We start from the raw sequence: 21,478 nt of genomic DNA, 5'->3' as shown, positions 1-21,478 counted from the left end.
TTTTATGGTTTTGCTGCAGTGGCTCACTTGCACACTTGCTGAACATTCAGACACATGTCGTCTAGGGTTGTGTCGCTGCTATTTCAGGATGAACTGACTGTGGGGGAAGCAGCGTCATTTTTTGGCCATGTATCAAAAAGTAAAGGGAGACCAATCTCTTTCTAGCTGTATGCGTAAGACTTCATGAATGGATATTTAGTCTTTTCCAGCATCTCCAGTCTTTCAAAGTATAGTCCGTCACACAAAGGAATGGGATCTAGGCATGCAAATTTTTTTTTTAGTCTTACAAGAACAAAATGCTTGTCATTACTGCAGTAGACAGCATCTAAGTAGTAAGTACTGAGGATTACAAGCTGTCTTCAAAGATACCTCAGGAACTTGAAACGGTTTCTTTTCTCGTATCCTGGCCCTAGTCAGTTGTTTTTGTTTGTTTGTTTTAACATAACTCTTATTAAATTAAAATGTTGGGTTTTTAAGAGTATCTATGCATTTAACCTAACTCATTTTGGTGTTTGTGTGTTGTGAATGATGTAGGCTATCTGTGTTTCTGTAAGTGCAACTATTCAAATGTGACCTGAAAGTATGATAGAAGCAATTCATAGTGAATCGCTTCGCATTGTTTACCTTTTGTTCTTCACTTTTATGCACTTGTTACTTTTGTGAAAGTCCAACCAGTTCACATTTGTTTGATCTTTGATTTTGTTTGGGCCTTTTATCCATTATCTACATTTCTAAAAAATAAAATTAAAATAATAATAAAAAAAAGTTGTTTACTCACAATTTTCACTCACTCACGGCTAATTTTGGGGCACATGAAAAGGCATGTTTTCTGTGGGTTCTATCACAAAAACTAATATCCTAGTATTGTAAAATATATAATAATCTTATTTAGATATATAATAATCTTTTTTAGATATTATTTATATACTATGCAATGAAAGCAGATTTGAACTCAATGGTTTAATTGTGTTCTCAGGACAAGGGTATTTTTATAAATGTCAGCTCGGGGCAAGTTGTCACATATTATTTTGAAATTTTAAACAATTGATTAATGGCCTCCTTATTTAACCAACACAACAATTTGAGTTTTTTAGATGTTTATACCATGTTTCATAACACTTTACAATAAGGTCCCAATTAGTTAATTCATTGAATAACATTAAAGGTAGGGTAAGGAATTTCAGAGAGGCTAGCAATAATAGCGAGCTATCTTTGAAAGCATAAGATCCCATCCTTCAGAGCGTCTCCAAAGCCATGCCTCCTTTAAAGGGGTCATATAATGCCATTTTTGTACAAGCTAATATGATTCTTTAGGGTCTAAATTAAAAGTTTGTAATATACTTTAATTAAAAATTCTCATTAGTATTGTAAGAAAACACTTATTTTACCTGGTCAAAAACAGCTCTGTTTTCAGCACGCCGTTTCAGTGCATATGCCTTTAAATGATCATGAGCTGTGCTCACTCCGCCCCTCTGTTCTGTGCGTACAGGTGCATACACGTTTATAACACAATAACCATAACGCGTTGTTCAGTATAAACGTGGGATTATGAATTATATTGAGAACGTCGTACATAGAAAACATGCCGTAATGTACCCTGAGTGTAAACCTTAGACGCATTCATCGTGAAGCGTGCAGCTAGCAATTTGCAAAGATATAAATATTAATATAAAGGTTAATAAAACGTTACACTCACTTCAGTTGTTCTAGAGGTTCAGCAGGAACACGAATAGTTGGTACAGATCCTTTTTTCATGAGCAGCTTCTTAGCAAAACCAGCTTTATACTGATCCTCGTTTATAAAGCAGTCTGGTGAGAAATGATTCGCGCAAACATGAAAGCATTGACGTTGCTTGTGGGGAATATTCCCTTTGAAAATAAACAGCCACTGCGTCTTCAGCGGTTCGGATTTAGGAACATTAAAATGACTGCTGTGTTCGTTATTACACCCAAGAACAGAACACCACAATCACTTAGATGCCATTCTGCTCATAGACAGTGCTCCAGCATTTCAACAATGACCGCGCCGGTCCGCGCAGACTATGATTGACAGCTCTCACGAGCGAGGGCGGGTCTGTGTTGAAACGATGCTGTCATTCAACAATCGCGGGAGGGGCGTCCGACCGTGTGACGTCACACGGTCGAACGGCTCGATTTGAGGCAGGGGAAAACATATAAGGAGATTAAAACAAAAACACTGGATGGATTTTTATCATTATATGATGGTTGTGTACAGGCACTGCCAACACACATTTCAGTACAATCAACTTGAAAAAGTGCATGTACCATTATATGACCCCTTTAAAACACATGAACGCACACAGCAGCGCCTGCAAAGCATCATGAGACGAGAGATGGCGTTAAACTACCTCATGTCTCAAAACACATTACATTACAATAATAATGAACATAAACTACTTTAAGAGCTCTTACTTGTACCATCTGACTGTTGGAGATTAATTTCAGCGTTGATAGTGTTGACATAGAAACACATAAATCCGAGTCTGAGGACATGAACAGCTCCGTAGAATGACACGGGTTTTTAGGTATGTCACGTGTTGCCATCTCGTAATTACAGTTATGACATGACGTGAACGCAGCATAAGCTTGTTGTTTTGGTTCAGGAGGAACTGTAAAAGGCGTCTGACTGTCCACAACTCTGCAACGCGCTGATGTTGTGTGAGCAGGTGCGCAGAGGTACGGAAATACATGTTAACAGGCAGGTAGGACATCGTACAGAACTTTAACATTAACCGAGGTTGACAAATGCTTTAGAAGTGTTTTGCATTTTTAGTTCCTGTTAACTAATATTAACTAGGCTATAACAAATAGAGCTTTATTGTAAAGTTTTCAGAGTATTTTAGATTTACACCAGTTATAATTCTGACAGCAAACATTCTTTCGAGAAATAGAAATTGCTTCGCTGGTTCCACTTCCGATGCAAGTGGTCCAGAAACAAATATCTGGCGAGTAGTTCCAAAGCAATTTCACAATTTCTCTCGCATGAATACATTAACACAAACCCTCTCTTCATGAAGAATTGAAATGCGCGTCTCTGCGCGGTCATGTAGTTTATGAGGGCATTCAGCAGGTGACACGTCTCGGTAACTCTATCCTCCGACAGTATTCTGTCTGCAGACCAAAGCAGTTGAAGAAGGTGGGCTAAAGTTAGGAGGAGTGGGAGGGATTTGAGTCTCTTTTCAGACACTCGGCAGGAAATAGAATAGTGTTCGTATAGCTCAGTGATGCATATAAGAAAAACTACTCGAGTCTGTTTTCCTCTCCTCCCACTTCACTCCACCCCTGAATGAGCGGGTGACAGTAAGAGGACTAGTAGAGCTCTACCACTGCTCTGCTATGCTCAAGTCTTGTCAGGACCTGTATTGCCGGAGAGGAGGGAAGGCAAGGTAAAATTGGACTCGTTTTGTTTACTAGTTTAAGTTTTCTCTGAAATTTCTATTTCTTTTTCTCGTCTTTTCCTTCGTTTCTTCAAAATGGACTCACAGCTGTGGTTTTAGTGATGTTGCTACATGCCTCTCAGAGCATTTCTTGTAGAAACAATAACAGGAACTTCTTTGTCAACAGTCTGCTTTCAGATCGTCACAAGATGATTCTTGGGCTCGTTAAATACGAGCAAATACAAAACTTTGTTACTGTATCTTCTAGATGTGCTGTAATTTTGTGGTCTTGTGACCTGGGTTGAGCCCCCTTTGACATAGTCAACAAAAGCACAATTGTGTTTGTGTTTATGTACATACATAAAAGGAATTCCGACTTTGTTTCACTCCAGTTCTGCCCACTCCCACTTCTCTACTGAGAATCTGTTTTTTTTACAAAGTGATGCAGAGGAATGATAACACTTAATTTTTAGATAGAATTTTGCAGTTCATTACAATGACAGCTAATCTTGTACAACGAGGAATTATAAATGAGTTTTTAGTTTCTACTAAATACTAACTGTTAAAGTGCTGTGTTACTAGTGGACTAGTGGATGAAATCTGCAAAGTATCAAATCACATTTGAGTAAAATCAAGAGTTTCCACATTTAACAGAACATGAGCAATTAAAAGTGAAAAGTATTTAACTTTAAAATTAGGTCCTATTACCAATAGATGATGCATTAACTAACATTAACTAACAATAAGCAATACATTTGTTACAGTATTTATTATTAATCTTTGTTAACATTAGTTAATGAAAATACAATGTTAATTGTTAGTTCATGTTAGCTCAGGTCCAGTAAATAACATTAACATAAATGCTTTAAAAGTATTTTTTTTAATTGTTAGTTCATGTTAACTGATCAAGTTAACTAATATGAACAAATTAAACCTTATTATAAAGTGTTTCCTTAACTTTTAAAATAGACTGTTGAAGAGACTCAAACTGATGCTCAAACTTTGCAAAGAAACCAGTTCAATTACAATTCACACAAAATGTTAATCAGAAACCACTTGAATTAATAATATGCTGCAAAACTTTGTACACAAAAGGTCTAGGCCTATGAGTAAAAAAATATGATTTTTGTGCTTGGAAATGTAATTGAGTAAACGACGTGCAAGTACTCAGTTTCGGTAGCACTCAAGTAAAGCGCAAATCACTTAATGGGATAGTTCACCCAAAAATGAAAATGTTGTCATCATTTACTCACCCTCATGTTGTTCCAAACCTGTATAATTTAATTTCTTCTGCGGAACACAAAAGAAGATATTTTGAAGAAGTTGGGTAACCAAACAGTTGATCGGCCCCATTGACTTCCATGTTCTTTTTTTTTTCATACCATGGAAGTCAATTGGGCCCATCAACTGTTTGGTGACCCACATTCCTCATAAGAAATTCATGGGGGTTTGGAACAACTTGAGGGTGAGCAAATGATGACAGAATTTTAATTTTTGGGTGAACTATCCATATACTAATGGAGCACAATTACTGTACTTTACACCCCTGCTTTTCTGCTCTCTGTTTGCTATGTTTAAGACTTCATGGTGTGTTCTTACGTGTGTGTGTGTGTGTACACAAGTGTATTTGTGCGTATGTGTTTCCGTGAAAGGGCTGTATGTTATTGAATGGAAGGATGGAAGAGCAGATAACCACCGGCTGTGGAACACATGACAGGCATCCTGCTCAGATGTTGTAAGAGAGGAAAAGCCCCTGGAATTCACTCTAGCATTTTATTTTATTTTATTTTATTCAACTCAGGCCAGTTCTTTCAGGGGTAGCATAGTTGAATCCAAAGGATAAAATGTGACGCAGAATGAATGAGAAATAGATCTTTTAATAAACACAAAGAGTGATAGCATACACATACCTACATAACATAAACACGAGACAATGAACTTAAGCAACAGAGGGCTTAAATACACTAAGGAAGATAATCAACGGAACATGAAACAGGTGTGGACTAATTAGAAACCATGACAGCTAATGAATGACAAGAACTTTGACTAAACTAAACAAGACAGAGAAACAAACTAAACATGACACATTCATACAAAGAAAGATTACTATTAGCTTTCACACCAAGGTACAATATTGTTCTGTTGATGAGTTCTGTTGTCTGCCGCTTTAAATCCTCAAGCTCCTTAAAGCAGGATGCTTAAACGAGTCTGCCTGGCTGTAAATGCTTTAATCGTTCATCAGCTGGAAAAAAAATCGCTCTGAAAGTGATTCCAAAGATATCGTTCCTCTGTGCCGTTATCGTTGTTGTGGACTCTGCTATTCTTTTATATTTAGAATGATTTTTTTAAGCTATCTTTATCGTCATATTATCATCCTTGGTGTGAACGGGCCTTTACTCTAACAATAATTAATCCTACAATGCATAAACCAAAAAACTTGCACAAATGCATAAAGGAGGTCAAAATGACCTGTTTTGGAATTAATGGCTTTCTTCCACACAAAAAATGTAACAATACTAGGTGTTGTATTAATGAAATTAAAATAATTAATGATACAGAAAGATGTCTATCTGTCCTTTTTCCTTGTGTATCTATGCATTGTAAAATATTAAATTTACTCTTTTTTTTTAATGCAGTTGTACTTTTTCTGAAACAAACTCTAAACTAAATTAGATCTACTGTAAAGTATATTCTAGTCTAACTCTGAACCTTCACTCCCCACATATCTCTCCAGACCAATTATCTTTTCAGACAAAGACAGAACATTTCAAACATTTTTGCACCTTTTCTAAGCATAACTGAGTTTGCACCTCTTCCTTTGTTTGGGCCTTCAGCTGTCCTTTCCTCTGGCCTTTCTCTATACTGTCTGAGTGGGTTCTACATTTGATGAAGAACTGCATGACTGCTAAAAGAAATATGTATTTGTTGTGTATAGTATAATATTATCGAGCATGAATGTGTGAATGCAATCTAAATGAACTACATCCATTGCCATGTTACCATTGTCATGTGAGTTGTTTCCCTGCCACTCACGACTCCTCTCTCTGGCCTCATGGGATAGTGAAGTGTCCATTGGATGTAAACTTCAGAATCTTGTCAGAAATAGTAGGTCATCCGGGCACTTTATTTGCCTACTGTTTTATTAAAACTGTACTGCTACTCATTTCACATGCTGCTTTTCACCTAATACTGTACATGTATTTAGACACAAGGTTGGTGTCTGAGACGAATTCTTAGCTCAGAGCAAAAAAAGTCACAACAATTTTTTAAGTAATCCATAAAGTTTCAAGAATCACAGCATGCTGGGTCAATTTAAATGCCTTTATGCATTCTAGAGTTAACAGGATGAAACTCTAGATGGTGAAACTTCTCTTTAGGGCAACGCTGATTGGTTCCTGCTGTATCAGTAGCCAAATGAGCTCGCTGCTCAACCTTCAAATACTTGGTTAGCATTTGCTATAGCAGTGCAGCACGCTTTCAGAAACCCTCCACCTTCCCCAGCTCCACCTGTATAAATCTGCCACGGGTAATATTCATGTGCACTATATTGTACAGGAGCATGTCTTACTTGCTCTCAACAGTGTGTGTTGTGTATGTATTGGCAGTTGGAAGTCCTGTACTTGCTCTGCAGCAGCAGCAACAATAACCAACAGCACCAGCAATAACAGCAGCAGCACAGCAGATCTATTCCCCCAAGATCAAAAATATCAACATTGTTATATCCATTACCATATGCCAAACACTTCGATAGTCGTCATGACAGAACTATGTATATATCATTTTTATTTTTTCTCTCCCTTTTTGTTAGGTGTTGTGAATGTAATTCTGTTCTTTCGCACTGGTACTATGAAAGAGATGGACAGTTCTTCTGTAAGAAAGATTACTGTTCACGATTTGGGGAGCAGTGCCACGGCTGCTCAGAGTCTATCACCACCGGTCTCATTATGGTAAGAAGCTAGAACACTACATTGATAATGAAATTTATAAACATTAGAAATGTGTGATTAGAGGTGGAACTGATAGTTAAGTAAAAATCCACTTGATGAACAGTATATCGGTACCATATACACTGAAAAGAAATTGCCATAGGATTTACTTTTTGTAAATTTCACAAATATTTACAAAGAAATGGCAGGTAACACATTGAATTCTGAAGGAGACTGAAATAGTATTTTCTTGTAAAACATTCTCCAATGTTTACATCTACAAAAAAATATATTTTTTTTTTTTACAATGTAGTTTATTAGCGTTTATTATAGATTTTCTTTATTGCTCGGTATTGGCTGATATTGGATATTTGTGCATGCTCATTTCCTCTATTTTTACATTTCGATTACCTTTGTTGTCATCTAATGCTTAATTAAAGTTAATCTAAAAAGACACTAATAATTAATAAATAACACTGTTAAATATAAACTGTAACCAAGCATTTTATGCTTTACATTATAATGTTGTGATGCCTAAAAATGGACTTAAAATAATATATCATTTTAATGTGAAAATCAGCTCCTAATGCATAGAAAGTAGCATCCCCATGTTTGAGTGCCGCTAAGCATAACAAGACATCTGTGAATAATCTGTTTTCCCGAAAGCAATGGAATTTACTAGAACAAACTGGATCACCGGGCGTGAACCCAGTGGATTCAGGAATGCATGCATTTTTTTTAGAAGATTACACAATCAAACAACAATTCACTCACTGAACGGCAACAGTAATTTGATCTCTCATCTTGAGGCGATTAGCTTGGATTTTTTGTGTTTTGTCGCTGTTTCCTTTGACCTGAGGCCAGACGAGGCGAACCCTCCCACTCACAATCTCACTTCCTTTCATTGTGCTGCTTCACTTCTGTAGAATGATGTCATCTGCCCTGTCCCACCTCAACACCTCCCTCACTGTTTCAGCTGAATTCAAGAGCACTAGTACTACGAACATAATAAACTGACTTTGCCTTTTCCTTCCATCTCTGCAGGTGGCTGGAAAGCATAAATACCATCCCGAGTGTTTTCTCTGTGAAAGCTGCGGCATATTCATTGGAGATGGCGATTCTTTCTCCCTAGTGGATTATACCAATTTATACTGGTTGGTTTTTGTCAAATCATTTTATTACACACTGATCTTGTGAGGATTTTTGATGGAAAAGTTCCTCCGTTTTGTCTGGTTTATGAGCTATGTCTCTTTTTTTCTTCTCTCTTAGTGGACAGTGTCATTACCAGAAGGTTTCGACGCAGCATTCGTCAGCAAAATGTTCACAGTTTCCTCATACAGTGACATCGATGTCATTTCCTCCCTCTGCAGAAAGCAGGCAAGGTTTATCCTTCACTGTGGAGAAGAATGATGCAGACCATTTGATCACCGTGTCTCAGTGAGTCATTATTTTAGACACAATCACAACTAAAGATAACACGCCTATATTCAATAAATATTGATATTTTCCTTCCCTAAAAAAAATTCCCATGTGAGACAGGCTGGACTTGCATAACCTGAGTCCGGAGGTTAAGCCCTTGATCCATGTTGGAGACAGGATTCTTGAGATCAATGGAATCTCTGTCCAGAACATTCCACTCAATGAGGTCGGTCCAGTGACTGAGATAAGACAAAAATACAGATAATCTGCATGACGCATCTCATTTCACCATTATTCCTTTTATGTCTTCATTTTTAACAGATAGATCTGGTGATTCATGATACAGAGCATTGGCTGCAAATCACGATTGAACATGACCCTAAAAACCTCACAAAACAGGAGGACCTATGTGGCCTGCTGGGAGAAGAACTGGACAAGCCTGGAAAACTAGGTTTATTTCCCCTTCCCAGCAGCAGACGAATAAGCTCTCGATCCACAAATATTCTGTACGAATTATGGTTCTATCCGAATTTTTTTTTTTTTTACATGTGATACTAAACTACAAATGTTTTGTAATAATATTTTTTTTCTTGCTTTCAGGTAAAAATATCTAAACATCTAAGCAAAATAATTTTTTTGATACGCAAAATGAGGCTGATTTTCAGATAATGCATCCTGAATTAATTAGGTTTTTTTCCCCAGTGATCATTTTTGTTATTTACACTTTTTAAAAATTACACTTAAAACAAGAAAAAAAATCCCAGTGGAGCACAAATAATGTATTAATTCATGATATGTTCTCTGAAAACAACTCTCAATATTTTGAAGGGATAGTTCACCCAAAAACAAAAAAATCAGCCATCATTTACTCACACTCGTGTCATTCCAAACCCATAAAGAGTTTGGTTAATCATCCAAACACATATTATGATATTTTCAGTGAAACCTGAGAGGTTTCTGTCCTTCTATTAAAAATCCTGTTAACCAAAACAAAGAAGATACAAAAAAGGTCATAAAGTCATGAATCGATCAGTTTAATCCAAGTCTTTTGAAGAGATACATTCGCCTTATGTGATGAACAGTTAAATTTAGGCTTTTATTCACATATAAAAACACATCCATCAAGTACATTATTCACCATGATTTTGCTAAGCAAGTCATGTTCCTTGGTCAACATATTTTATTCATCCTGGAACAACATTCCCATCCGAAAATTTTGTCCTAACCATATCCCTACCCCTAAAACTAACCCAACTCATAAGTTTTCTCCAAAATCAGAGGGAAATTATAGATGAATAAAACTGATATAGAAGCACCTAACCCTGATTGTAAGCCTAAACTTGGCATAAACTGTAAACTTTTCCCTCAAATCTGATTGGTTGATTGAAAAGTCATTCCAGGTCAGGCATGTTGTGCGTTCACCAAAGCACATCACATATGGTAAACATGGAAGCTCATGCATGCATTAAAGGAGCTGTATGTAAGAAATTTATTTCAATTAATCATAAAATGGCCCTGAAATGTCACTAGACATTAAGAAATCATGTACATTTCAAATACTTATATCACTGACAACAGTAGTCTGGCCAGGATATTGTCATTTAAAAAGTGCAGTTGCAGCCCTCAACTGATGTTGATGTTGTCATGTTGTGTTTTGGTCTGATGCTCCACCCTCCACCTATCTACCAATCACGAAGTCAGTAGTGTTGCGGCATCCGGGTTGCCAGCTCTGCTCTAGTTACCACAGCTGCAGCTCGTCACGTTCCTGCTGGATCCTGCAGCCGATCTGGCAACCTTGAGTCAGGGAGGAGGGGGAGGGGATACACCACTCTACAGTAATTTGAAAGTGATTGCAGTACTAGTTTTGGCCACAATCTTACATACAGCTCCTTTAAGCACTAGAAAACCTTATTGGTTCTTGTGCATCTCACACACACACACACACACACACACACGCACGTACGTTTGAGCTTCTGTGTTTTCCATATGTGATGTACTCTATATGTAGCTATGTGTGTCGCTCATTGTTTGGATGTAAATAAAAGCCTGAATGTAACGGTTCATCATATAAAGCGATCAGATCTCTTTACAAGACTTTTTAGATCTTCTAAGTTTTGATTACCTGGAATGTAAATGAAGGGACAGAAAACTCTCAGGTTTCATTAAAATATTCAAATTTGGCTTTCGAAGGGGTTTGGAATGACATGAGGATGAGTTTTTGGATTAACTATCCCTTTAAATATTTTTGCTTTTCATGTAGGCTATTTTTAAAGGGTGTTTAGAGATTTTTGCTGGATAACAGGACTAAAAATAAGAAAATGTGGTTTTCTTAAAATGTTATTTGATAAAAAATCAGTAAGCTTTTGTAATGCTGTATACGAATACATCCCTCTGTAATTGCATAAAAAGAGATTTAACAAAAATGTCAACTTCAATTATCTTAAATTCCCTGCTTTTAAAAACCCACCATACAGGTTTGTTCTAGGGATGCTATATATTTCCCATAAGAATTCTCCCTATGTAGATCGAAATCCTAGTTTAGTATCAAAACAGGTTTATATTAAAAAAGGTCATATTTCTGTCATGCGCTTACTAACATTGTTAATTTCTTTGTCTGCCTCTGCAGGCGCAGCTGCAGCATTGATAAAGCTCCATGCTCGCAACGTCACGCTGCACTTCTTTCCCATAGAAGAGACATTAATCGATCAGAGTCTCTGCGTTTTGACGCTTTGGACAAAACACAACGTATCTTCCGACCCTCCGACCTAATATATGGCGAAGTTTTGGGAAAAGGCTGTTTTGGACAAGCCATAAAGGTAAAGCAATGAGTCTGGCTGAGCTGACAAATACTTTTGAGATCACAAACTATTACCAAAATACAAAACACTGCTTCCTTTGGGTTGTCAGGTGACACATTTGGAAACGGGTGAGGTCATGGTGATTAAGGAACTTCTTCAGTTTGATGATGAGACTCAGAAGACATTCCTGAAAGAGGTTTGTTGTAGTTTTTACTTTCTCAGACACCTAAGCAGCAAATTGATTGTTTTCTAATAAAAACTTACTTGGCTCCAGGTCAAAGTAATGAGATGCCTGGAACATCCTAATGTCTTAAAATTCATCGGCATTCTCTACAAAGACAAACGGCTGAACCTGATCTCTGAGTATGTGCAAGGAGGAACGCTGAGGGACACCATCCAGAAGATGGTTTGATCTGTTTTTGTCTTTCCTGGATATACTTTCTTTGCATGAAGTCCATATATTACATGGCAAAAAGCCTTTTCTTGTGGTTCTGAGTGAGTAAACTCATTTATGTGTCATAATTTAGGACTGGGATCACCCTTGGAAACTTAGAGTGAGCTATGCCAAGGACATTGCCGCTGGAATGGTACGTAATGAAGAGCGATGAGTGTTTACAAGAATAGTAGAGATCAAATGTGAAGAACACATTGAGTTTTAAATGTACAAGGAGTACATTACTATCCAACAATGCATGAAAAGAAATCTTACCGTGGCATTACTTCTATCTTGCGCCCTATGCCTTATTTCTTTAATGTAAAGGCATGTCTTGACTGGAAATACAAATCTGAAGCTAAAGTTTAGTTAGCATCCAAATATGAAAGCTGTTTTGCCATATCTATACATATAATGTATCTGTCTATACATTAATTTGTTCTCTCTGTCCAATACAGGCTTACCTACATTCAATGAATATCATCCATCGAGATCTAAACTCGCACAACTGCTTTGTTCGAGAGGTCAGAATACATGTCAATACTCATAAACTAGAGCATGTCTTTAAACGAACTGAATTGTGTGACAGTACTAGTTTTCCTCACAGAACCAGACAGTGGTTGTTGCCGACTTTGGTTTGGCCCAGCTTGTGAAGGAAGAGAAGAAGTCCTCTCCTGGACTAATGTCCAAATTGAACAAGCTTGGTCGTAAAAAGCGGTATACGGTGGTGGGGAACCCCTACTGGATGGCACCAGAAATGATCCACGGTAAGCCGCATGAATCAGCTATCAAAGTAACTAATAAGATTGACAGGGTAGAAATTACTCCATTTAATTGTGACTTTTTTTTGTACATTATAATAGTATTTCTTACCTGCAGGAAAAGTCTACGATGAACACGTTGACATTTTCTCATTCGGGATTGTGCTTTGTGAGGTAGACTTATATAGTTCCCTACTTTTAGTCATCATTTTGATTTAAAAAATAGGCCTATAACTAAAAATGTATGTATATATTCCCCATCACAGATTATCGGAAGAGTATATGCCGATCCGGATTACCTCCCTCGTACGCAGGAGTTTGGATTGAGTGTGAATGAATTCCTGGAGCGCTTCTGGTTCAAAGAATGTCCTGAAGCTTTCTTTCCCATTGCAGCTCTGTGTTGTGCCTTGGAGGCTGAAAAACGGTGATTGTCAGTTACTAATCTACATAACCCTACTACAAACTAAATTTTATTTGCTGAAACGTGGCATTTTCTTTGTATTCTTTTCTATAGTCCCATTTTTGCCAAATTAGAGGAGTGGCTGGAGAACCTGCATATGCACTTGGAGATGCGAATTCCTCTGATGTCGGAACTGGATAAGATCCGCCAAGCATTTTGGGAGAAACACAGCCAGCCAAAACAAACTTATGGGATTCGTTCTAAACAGATGGACAACTCAGAGTTAGGCCGAAGCTGAGACTTGGCATGCTTATATAGCAGACAACAGTATTTTCATGGAATGATTTTCAAATTCTCAGACTGTTATTTACAGTGACCCTACTTAAATATGAATGCCATTACATGCTTCTCTCAGTGAATTCACTTTTATGAGCCATTTTTTTGCAATGCCTTTTACTCGTTTTGTTTTAATTTTGAAGAGAATATCTATTTTATCATTTAAAACTTATTTTTGTGAAATGTTTTGCTTGAAAAGTATTTGTGGTATAATAATTAATTAGAATAAATGTCATTTGATATTATGTTTTCTTATGTAATGCAAAGACATTCATACATTTTAAAGTCCCCCTGTAGTTAATCATCAATCAGTAGATCACCAAAATGACATATTTATCGGAGATCCATTTGTTGACGATGAATACAAGGTAGCTAGTTTGTGATGTCAGAAACACCAGCGATTCAAAAGTTTTTGAGACTGTCTTTAGTTCACTGCAGATTTAAGGAGAAAATACTCAGCAATGGTGCTGACTTATGAGTTTACACATGGGTTGTCTTAAAGCATATAAAAAACACCACATAGACTGATAGACATAAACAATAGTAAAACCTTGATTTTCACCACAGGGGGACTTTAAGTCTCCAAATACATATTGGGGTCACTGCATATGTTTTTTAAGCTATTGGTTCAATCTGCTGCAATAATTCGATCTCAGACACAAAGGTGCTTTGTTCTTGAGAACAGTATTATAAATTTAAGATAAAATAAATGTTTTGTAAAATTAGCACAAGGATATTTAGTGGATCTGTTATCTACTTTAATTGTCTTTTTGTTTATGTTTCTAAGTACGATTGTACATCTCATTTTATTTTATATATATTTTTTTCCATTTATGTAACCATGCCGAATTGTGTTACACGTGTCAGAAACTGTGATGACGGAACGAATAAATGTCATGTTTTCTTTTGATTTCATTTGAGTCGGCGGTTTAACGGTTCATTTCGGTCACCGAAGCAGATGTCCCTTTACAAGTAGGAAATAATACAATTATTTCATAAATTTACAATTATTTTAAACATTTACAACTGTCTGTCGGACATTTTTACAGCCGATAAACTCTTATGTTGTTTTGATGTAACGTTAATTTGTAACGAGTTGAGTTGGTTGACGGTCCCGTCACCCTACTAGCTGCTACAATAAACATGGTTTTGCTAGCTACACCAACCATAGTTTAGCTTAACTGGTGACACAAATAATAAGTAATCCGCCAAAGAAAAAACATGGGTACTACACTTTTAATTTTTAATGATAATAATAATTTATTTTGAAAGGGGTGTTCATCGCGAGCTCATTCCTTTAGGCGAAACTAGCATCTGCTAGTATGCTGCCTTCACGTGCAATCGGAAATTTCCTACTTCCCACTTCTGAAGTCCTGATTACGAGTTCTTCGCATAAAATTTTGACTTGAGAGGGCGTTTATGGTCATCTTTAACCAGGAAGCTACGTTAGTTTACGATAATTCCGATAGCACGTGAAGACGGCAAAAGCACAATGAGTAGCCTTAGCCTACTGTCCATGAATATAATAATTCATTATGATGTCCCTTCCACATTTTTAAGTCAATAACAGTTAAACTTTCGTTATAAAAAACAGTTATGCTGATTTAACCGGTGATTTTGATATCTAAATAAGATATCTTGATATACTTACTTCACCTAACTAGTCTTGATAAAAAATGTAAAAAAGAATTGCCCAAATATAGAGCTAGATATAATACAGTAAAACATGAAGTTTCACATTAGCCTACATATTGTCTAACTGATGTATCACTGAGTTTTGATTTAGTCAGAAGGTTATGAACTTGAAGGGAAATTGTAATCACTGCATATTTTAAAACATCTATCATATCACCACAAACATAAAAACAGTAAAGTCTAACAGCGTCTATTAAAAATTCACAGTGTCTATTATACGTCCAGACGGTTTACAGATTGACGACATCAACCTTCAAGGTATCAATACTGTAAATGTTTATGTTTGTGATTCAAATAAATGTTCTTGAATCTTACAGCAAATTGCTGTTGTTATAGAGAATAAACACTGTATGCTATATAGTTAGTGTTCTCAAGGAAATGATTAATAATATTTAACATTATTATTGTGTCTATTTCCCATGCCACATCATCTTACCATGAATATCTGCCTTAGTTGGGGAGGTAGGTCATACTATTGCATAAAAAGCTTTAAAACGATATAGGAATAAGTACACTCAGTGTAAGCTGTCAATCACCACATTCAATCGATCTGCCTTTCTGCTAGTTTTCCCTAGCGCTGGATGACTCTGGAATGGAGAGTCTCCCCAGGGATCCTGACACTTCTCTACTTGACTTCACTCAAGCAGAGGACAAAGATTTATGTATCCTTTCCTCTGACACATTCTACTCATCCTCATCTCCTCATGAACAAAAGACTCTTCCCATTGATGACAAATCACCTCTTAGACGCAAGAGTCCACAGGGCCGCTTTGACCCGTATGACTCCTCAGAGGTATAGTAACACACATGCTGCAGTGGCCAAAGTGTCTTATTTTAGCAAAAATACAGTAAACAAAACAACAGTAATATTGTGAAATATTATTACACTTTTAAAAAAGACGGATGATGTGATATACCATACAAATACTTTTTTATTGTCCCTCCCAGGAATATGTTGGCGTTGTGACACTGCCGAACCAAGTCCGACAGAAAGCAGTGAAAAAAGGATTTGTGTTCAATCTGATGGTTGTTGGTAAGAAAAACACAAACTGAAAGAAAGTTTTGAAAGAAGTCTCTTATGCTCACCAAGGCTGCATTTATTTGATCAAAAATACAGTAAGAAAAAGTAATATTTTGAGGTATTGTTACAATTCAAAATAACTGTTTTCTACTGTGATGCAAAGCTGAATTTTCAGCATCATTACTCCAGTCTTCAGTGTCACATGATCCTTCAGAAATCATTTGCTGCTCAAGAAACATTTATTATTATTATCAATGTTGAAAACAGTTGAAACGTTTGAAATGTTTAAACAGTAAAACAATTTTTTTTCAGGATTCTTTAGAAAGTTTAAAATAATTTATTTGGATTTTTTCGTAACAATGTAAAATTCTTTACAGTCAATGAACTAAATTTGAACGTTTTATGAACTAAATTTTAATACTAAAATAAAAATGTTTATGTTCAGGTGAGTCTGGCTTAGGCAAATCCACTCTTGTCAACAGCCTTTTCCTCACAAACCTCTATACGGACAGATGCATGCCTGATGTTTCAGGTACACTTAACATTACTCAACAACAATTGTATTAATTCTACTTATAAAAGCAGTACTGAATTAATTAAGGACAATGCAGAGAAGATCTGTTGTGAAATGCATCCATTTCTGTCTCACAGAGAAGATAGCTCGGACAGTGTCAATAACAAAGAGCACCGTAGACATTGTTGAAGAGGGAGTAAATCTAAGGCTCACTGTTATCGACACCCCTGGTTTTGGAGATGCCATTAATAATAATGAAAGGTACTTAAGTGTTAAAGTTGCTCTCAGTCATTTTTTGTTTATGTTGCACTTGTTGATATTGAACTTATAAGACATCTAGAGGTGTAGAAGCATCATGCAACAGCAAAGTTGGGAAAATGTCCAGTAATAGAGGGTTTCTGACAGTGTTGGGAAAAGATACTTTTAAAAATAATGCATTACAATATTGCGTTACTCGTTTAAAAAGTAACTAATTGTGTTACTTAGTTAGTTATTTTTTACTTAGTTACTTTTTTGCGTTACCTTTTCTCATCTGGCCTGGGCTTGTCTGTTTATTTTTTTAATAACCAAAAAAAAAGTTCTATTTTTGGCAAATGCAAAGACCTTTTCACACCAAATGTAAATTGAATAAGCCTCAGGCTGAAGGAAATGCAAATTCACTCCTTATAGTTGAGGGCGCAGCTAAAACAAACCTTTCAGCTGTGCTGCCATTCTGAATTACAGAAGAATAGGACGTAGGAGTGTCACCGTTAACTGGCCTGTCAGTCATCATGTCACAGTTAAAATCCTCCACATTTAATTCCATTTCCTACCGAATCGGAGACAAATGTAGTAGCACATTGATCTGCAGTTGCTGGTCCTTCATGCATATAACTCTACTCATTTTAATGCATATGCATTTAAAAGTTAATGCCCAAACGTATCTTTATAAAAATCCACATTGTTATTGATGGAATATAACACGAATGACATTAAATACATATTTTTTATCAAGTTAAAATTTGATTATTAGTCACTCAAACCTGTATCTAAACCTCTCACCGTTGGTCGCGAACATCCACCATGTTTTGTAGTTTTTAAACATTTTTTACTCGTGTTTGTAGTTCTGAACCTAATCTAAAGCGCAATGGCTTGTGGGCAATATCATCCTTTAGAGTGAGCACGGATCCACACTTAGAAAATCTACCGTAAATAGTAGATCATCCAGGGACTTTTGATATAGTTTTTTCAACATACTATGCTTTGGGACACACTTATTCTAATCTCACATACTATTTAGGATGGATAGTATGGACATTGGGATGCAGGGTCTTACTTCAGCGATAAAAACAAAAAAATGAAACAAATATGATGTTTATCTAAAGTTTTAATTTAATTTAATTATTGCAGGTTTGCGTAATATTCTAAGTTTGCACTTTACTGTTTTTATTCATTTTGATGAAAGGGAATCTGTTCTGTGCAAGTGAGAAGAGTAAATGCTCACATTTAGTTCCGAACTACAATAAGCGTCATGTTCACACAGCGCACACAACGCCTCTGCACTTTAATCACTATTTCTCTCAACATGGGGACAGGGGAGCTGTCAGTTAATTTGTAAAACAAAGTAACTTGAGTTATTTGAAAAAAAAAGAAAAAAGTAATGCATTACTTAACTAGTTACTTGGAAAAAAAGTAATCTGATTACGTAACTCGCATAACTTGTAATGCGTTACCCCAACATTGGTTTCTGGCATAAAATTCAGGTCATCATGTGAGCTTTTAATATTATTTTATTATGTGACTGTATTAATTTAAACATAGTTAAGTACTGTTAATAATCATAATATTAATAATAAATGTGTATTTGTTTAAATGATGAAGCAATTCTTTAAATATTTTGATGTGTTGTTGGCATCAAACAGCTGAAAAGCTTTTTCAGAAATATCAAGCTCTATTTTTCTCACTTTTACTCTAATAACTTGAGTGACCGCCTGTTAACAGGAATTAGTACACATTCCAAGGTATTTATTTAGACGTTGGTTTTGGTTACAGCTGGAAGGCTGCCGTTCATTATGTAGACCAGCAGATGGAGAAGTACCGCAGAGATGAGATCGGGCTGAACCGTAAAAACATAAGGGACAACAGAGTGCACTGCTGTTTGTACTTCATCTCACCTCATGGCCATGGGTAAGACATCTTCTCAACACAGGTTTTTACAATCTCAGGATTTCAGTAACCATACACATATAGACTGAAGTCAGTTAACAGATGTCCTTTGGGCTGTCTCAGTCTCAAACCAATAGATGTGAACTTCATGAAGGCCCTGGATCAGAAGGTCAACATTGTGCCTGTGCTGGCTAAAGCAGACAGCCTCACTCCAAAAGAGACACGGAATATGAAAGCCAAGGTGAGAATTAACATGTACTGGAAATCTGGGAAAACCTACATGGCTGTTTCAAAAAGTGTATCATATAGATATTTTGAGAACATGACTTCCAATGTCAACAACTACCACCAGATCTGCAATCTGTAATGTATTGCATTTGTTTCCATAGATTTTGACAGAAATTGACCAATACAAAATCAAGATCTTCCAGGTCCCAGATTGTGATCATAATAATGATCCCTTCAGGCAACAGGATCTAGAGGTAAAGGTCAGCACTACAGGTCACTATATTATTTTCTTTTGGAAATGAGTCACAGATTTTGCTTTTTGCTTTTTAAAAGAAGTTGTGACATGAATTCTTTCCCTGTGAAAAAGAAGTACACTTGAGCACAAAAAAAGAGAGTTCTTATTATGAAAATAAAAAAGTACTTATTATGAAAATAACATACTTTAAAAAATCTTATGTGTGTCTCTACTTAAGTGTGAACTGAATGTTATGTTTTCCGACACATAATTGCAGGTTACGTACAATTAAAACAAGATATATTATAGTTTCAATTTATATTAAGTGCAATTAGTTTAACATTGACCCACTTAACTATAGGACTTAAGTCCATCTTTATATGTAATTACATAATTACTTCTATTGTTTTTGAAATATGGTGAAATGTACTTTTAAACACAAGCATTTATAGTAAACTAAAATATACATTAATGTCATTTCTATTGAAACTTGTGTCATGTATTTAAATATATTTTTTATTACACATTTGTAATGATGAAGTTACAATTTAATACATTTAAAATATATCTCCATTAAATGTAATATCGAATAATAAACGTCAGTCCTTTAATGTGTTAGTCTATATAGCAATATATCAATCAAAACATCAATATATAAGTGTACTTCTTTAAAGTTCAACAAAAGTTTATTAAAACATAATGATTTAAAGTTTTTATTTGACATATAAAGTGTTGACACTTTCTAAAAGTGTGTGTCATGAAAGTGTAGTCTCTTTAGTTATTTCATTAGTATTATATTATCTGCAAGTACAGTTTTTAAAAATATCTACTTTTAAGATTTGACATTCAATACACTTAAGGGTACTTTTTCACAAGGGTTAAGCTTGTTGGCTTTTGTTATTTTTTATAATCCTAATTATAAGCTCTACAATTTTTCCATGTCTTCTCATAGAGAAGTATACCCTTTGCTGTTATTGGGAGTAATACAGTAGTAGAGAGAGATGGCAGAAGAGTTCGAGCCCGTGCCTATCCATGGGGGATTGTAGAGGGTATGTTCACTCGCACCATCAGATGTTACATTTATACTTGAGGTAACATTTAAGAGAAGTGGAATAGATCACTCAAAAATAGAAATGATTTAATTGTGTCTGTCGTTATCATGTTGTTTCCAATCTGTATTAAATGTATGGAAGAAACTGTGAAGGATTACGCTGCTCTCTTTACCATATAAAGAGGAAGAGACCAAATTTTTTATGTTCAAAAATCTTGGAAAATAGCAGAGAGGTTGTATATGGTGGGTATACTGTATGTATACTGTATGTAACAACATCGTATGTGCTCTTTTCTCTCCAACAGTTGAGAATCCATCTCACAGTGATTTTGTGCATCTGAGGAACATGTTGATCCGCACAAACATGCAGGACCTGAAACATACCACTCACTATGTGTTGTATGAGAACTATCGTATAAATTGCCTGTGCAAGAACCCGTGCTTGGTAAATAAATAAATAAATAAAAAAATAGTTTATCCTTTAGCACTGAGAGAATTTCATAAGCTTTTTAGTAATATTAACTAATTATTTTTTTTCACCAATAGGAGAATGTGTAAGCATTTGCCAGCTGGATTACAGAAGAGGACAGCATGTGTCTCATGGAAACCCCTAGATGGAAGAGGCAATTAATTACTTTGTAAAATATCCCAAAAAATATATAATTAAAAATTAAACTTAATTTTTTTTTAAATGTTGAAAGGAGGACTGTAGCAATTATCCTGCTAATGTAATAGGACTGACAATTTACTAGCCAATTGCATTAATTTTAAAATTAATATTGTATATTTTTTAACACAAAATAAAACCATAACCATTACTCTGTCGAATGTTTGAGCTCTTTAAATTGCTTTGAGGTGTGTGAATTTTTTTGCATATCTAAGCTCAATGAATAGATCTGGGGTAAGGCACACAAAAAAAAATTACCTATGTAACTATAATCGGCATTTTTTTACTGCTTTTACCTTTAAATTGTGGTGGGTAGAAAAACACTATCGATAATTTACAGTGGAAAGCACATATTGTCTTGTTAATTTTATTATTTTGCTCTAAATTACCTATATGGTAGCCTAATTCATACATAGGCCTTGTATTTTATAGAAAAATTACATAAATTGTCA

At 35.7% G+C, this 21,478-nt stretch overlaps 2 protein-coding genes across 3 annotated transcripts; both read left to right on the top strand.

The window, feature by feature from the left end:
• Nucleotides 1-3,220: 3,220 nt before the first annotated feature.
• Nucleotides 3,221-13,715, top strand: limk1b (LIM domain kinase 1b). The gene is made up of 15 exons (XM_056262194.1): nucleotides 3,221-3,406; nucleotides 7,206-7,344; nucleotides 8,368-8,477; nucleotides 8,593-8,760; nucleotides 8,863-8,968; nucleotides 9,064-9,248; nucleotides 11,369-11,558; nucleotides 11,650-11,736; nucleotides 11,815-11,946; nucleotides 12,068-12,127; nucleotides 12,432-12,497; nucleotides 12,581-12,740; nucleotides 12,853-12,908; nucleotides 13,001-13,158; nucleotides 13,249-13,715. The coding sequence occupies exons 1-15, from the start codon at nucleotides 3,357-3,359 to the stop codon at nucleotides 13,430-13,432; spliced, it is 1,851 nt and encodes a 616-aa protein (XP_056118169.1). The 5' UTR covers nucleotides 3,221-3,356; the 3' UTR covers nucleotides 13,433-13,715.
• Nucleotides 13,716-15,692: 1,977 nt separating this feature from the next.
• zgc:162239 (uncharacterized protein LOC558037 homolog) lies at nucleotides 15,693-21,149 on the top strand. Of its 2 annotated transcripts, none has more exons than XM_056262208.1 (10): nucleotides 15,693-15,958; nucleotides 16,114-16,198; nucleotides 16,632-16,718; nucleotides 16,838-16,961; nucleotides 18,732-18,866; nucleotides 18,969-19,086; nucleotides 19,235-19,327; nucleotides 20,261-20,357; nucleotides 20,665-20,804; nucleotides 20,906-21,149. In XM_056262208.1, the coding sequence occupies exons 1-10, from the start codon at nucleotides 15,758-15,760 to the stop codon at nucleotides 20,915-20,917; spliced, it is 1,092 nt and encodes a 363-aa protein (XP_056118183.1). In that variant the 5' UTR covers nucleotides 15,693-15,757; the 3' UTR covers nucleotides 20,918-21,149. The 2 variants fall into 2 exon arrangements, with proteins under 2 accessions (XP_056118183.1, XP_056118182.1); XM_056262207.1 differs by having other exon boundaries at nucleotides 19,235-19,333.
• Nucleotides 21,150-21,478: the final 329 nt, after the last annotated feature.

Source organism: Rhinichthys klamathensis, unplaced genomic scaffold (genome assembly GCF_029890125.1).
Source record: "Rhinichthys klamathensis goyatoka isolate OS25496 unplaced genomic scaffold, OSU_Roscu_1.1 h1tg000191l_1, whole genome shotgun sequence".
Classification (NCBI taxonomy): domain Eukaryota; kingdom Metazoa; phylum Chordata; class Actinopteri; order Cypriniformes; family Leuciscidae; genus Rhinichthys; species Rhinichthys klamathensis.
This window is presented reverse-complemented; position numbering and strand designations above follow the sequence as displayed.

Coding starts and splice junctions, on each gene's coding strand:
- limk1b (XM_056262194.1), top strand. CDS start 3,357: ATGCTCAAGTCTTGTCAGGACCTGTATTGCCGGAGAGGAGGGAAGGCA. Junction 8,478..8,592: donor GATTATACCAATTTATACTG/GTTGGTTTTTGT, acceptor CTTCTCTCTTAG/TGGACAGTGTCATTACCAGA. Junction 12,909..13,000: donor TCGGGATTGTGCTTTGTGAG/GTAGACTTATAT, acceptor TCCCCATCACAG/ATTATCGGAAGAGTATATGC.
- zgc:162239 (XM_056262207.1), top strand. CDS start 15,758: ATGGAGAGTCTCCCCAGGGATCCTGACACTTCTCTACTTGACTTCACT. Junction 15,959..16,113: donor ACCCGTATGACTCCTCAGAG/GTATAGTAACAC, acceptor TGTCCCTCCCAG/GAATATGTTGGCGTTGTGAC. Junction 16,719..16,837: donor ATGCATGCCTGATGTTTCAG/GTACACTTAACA, acceptor TCTGTCTCACAG/AGAAGATAGCTCGGACAGTG.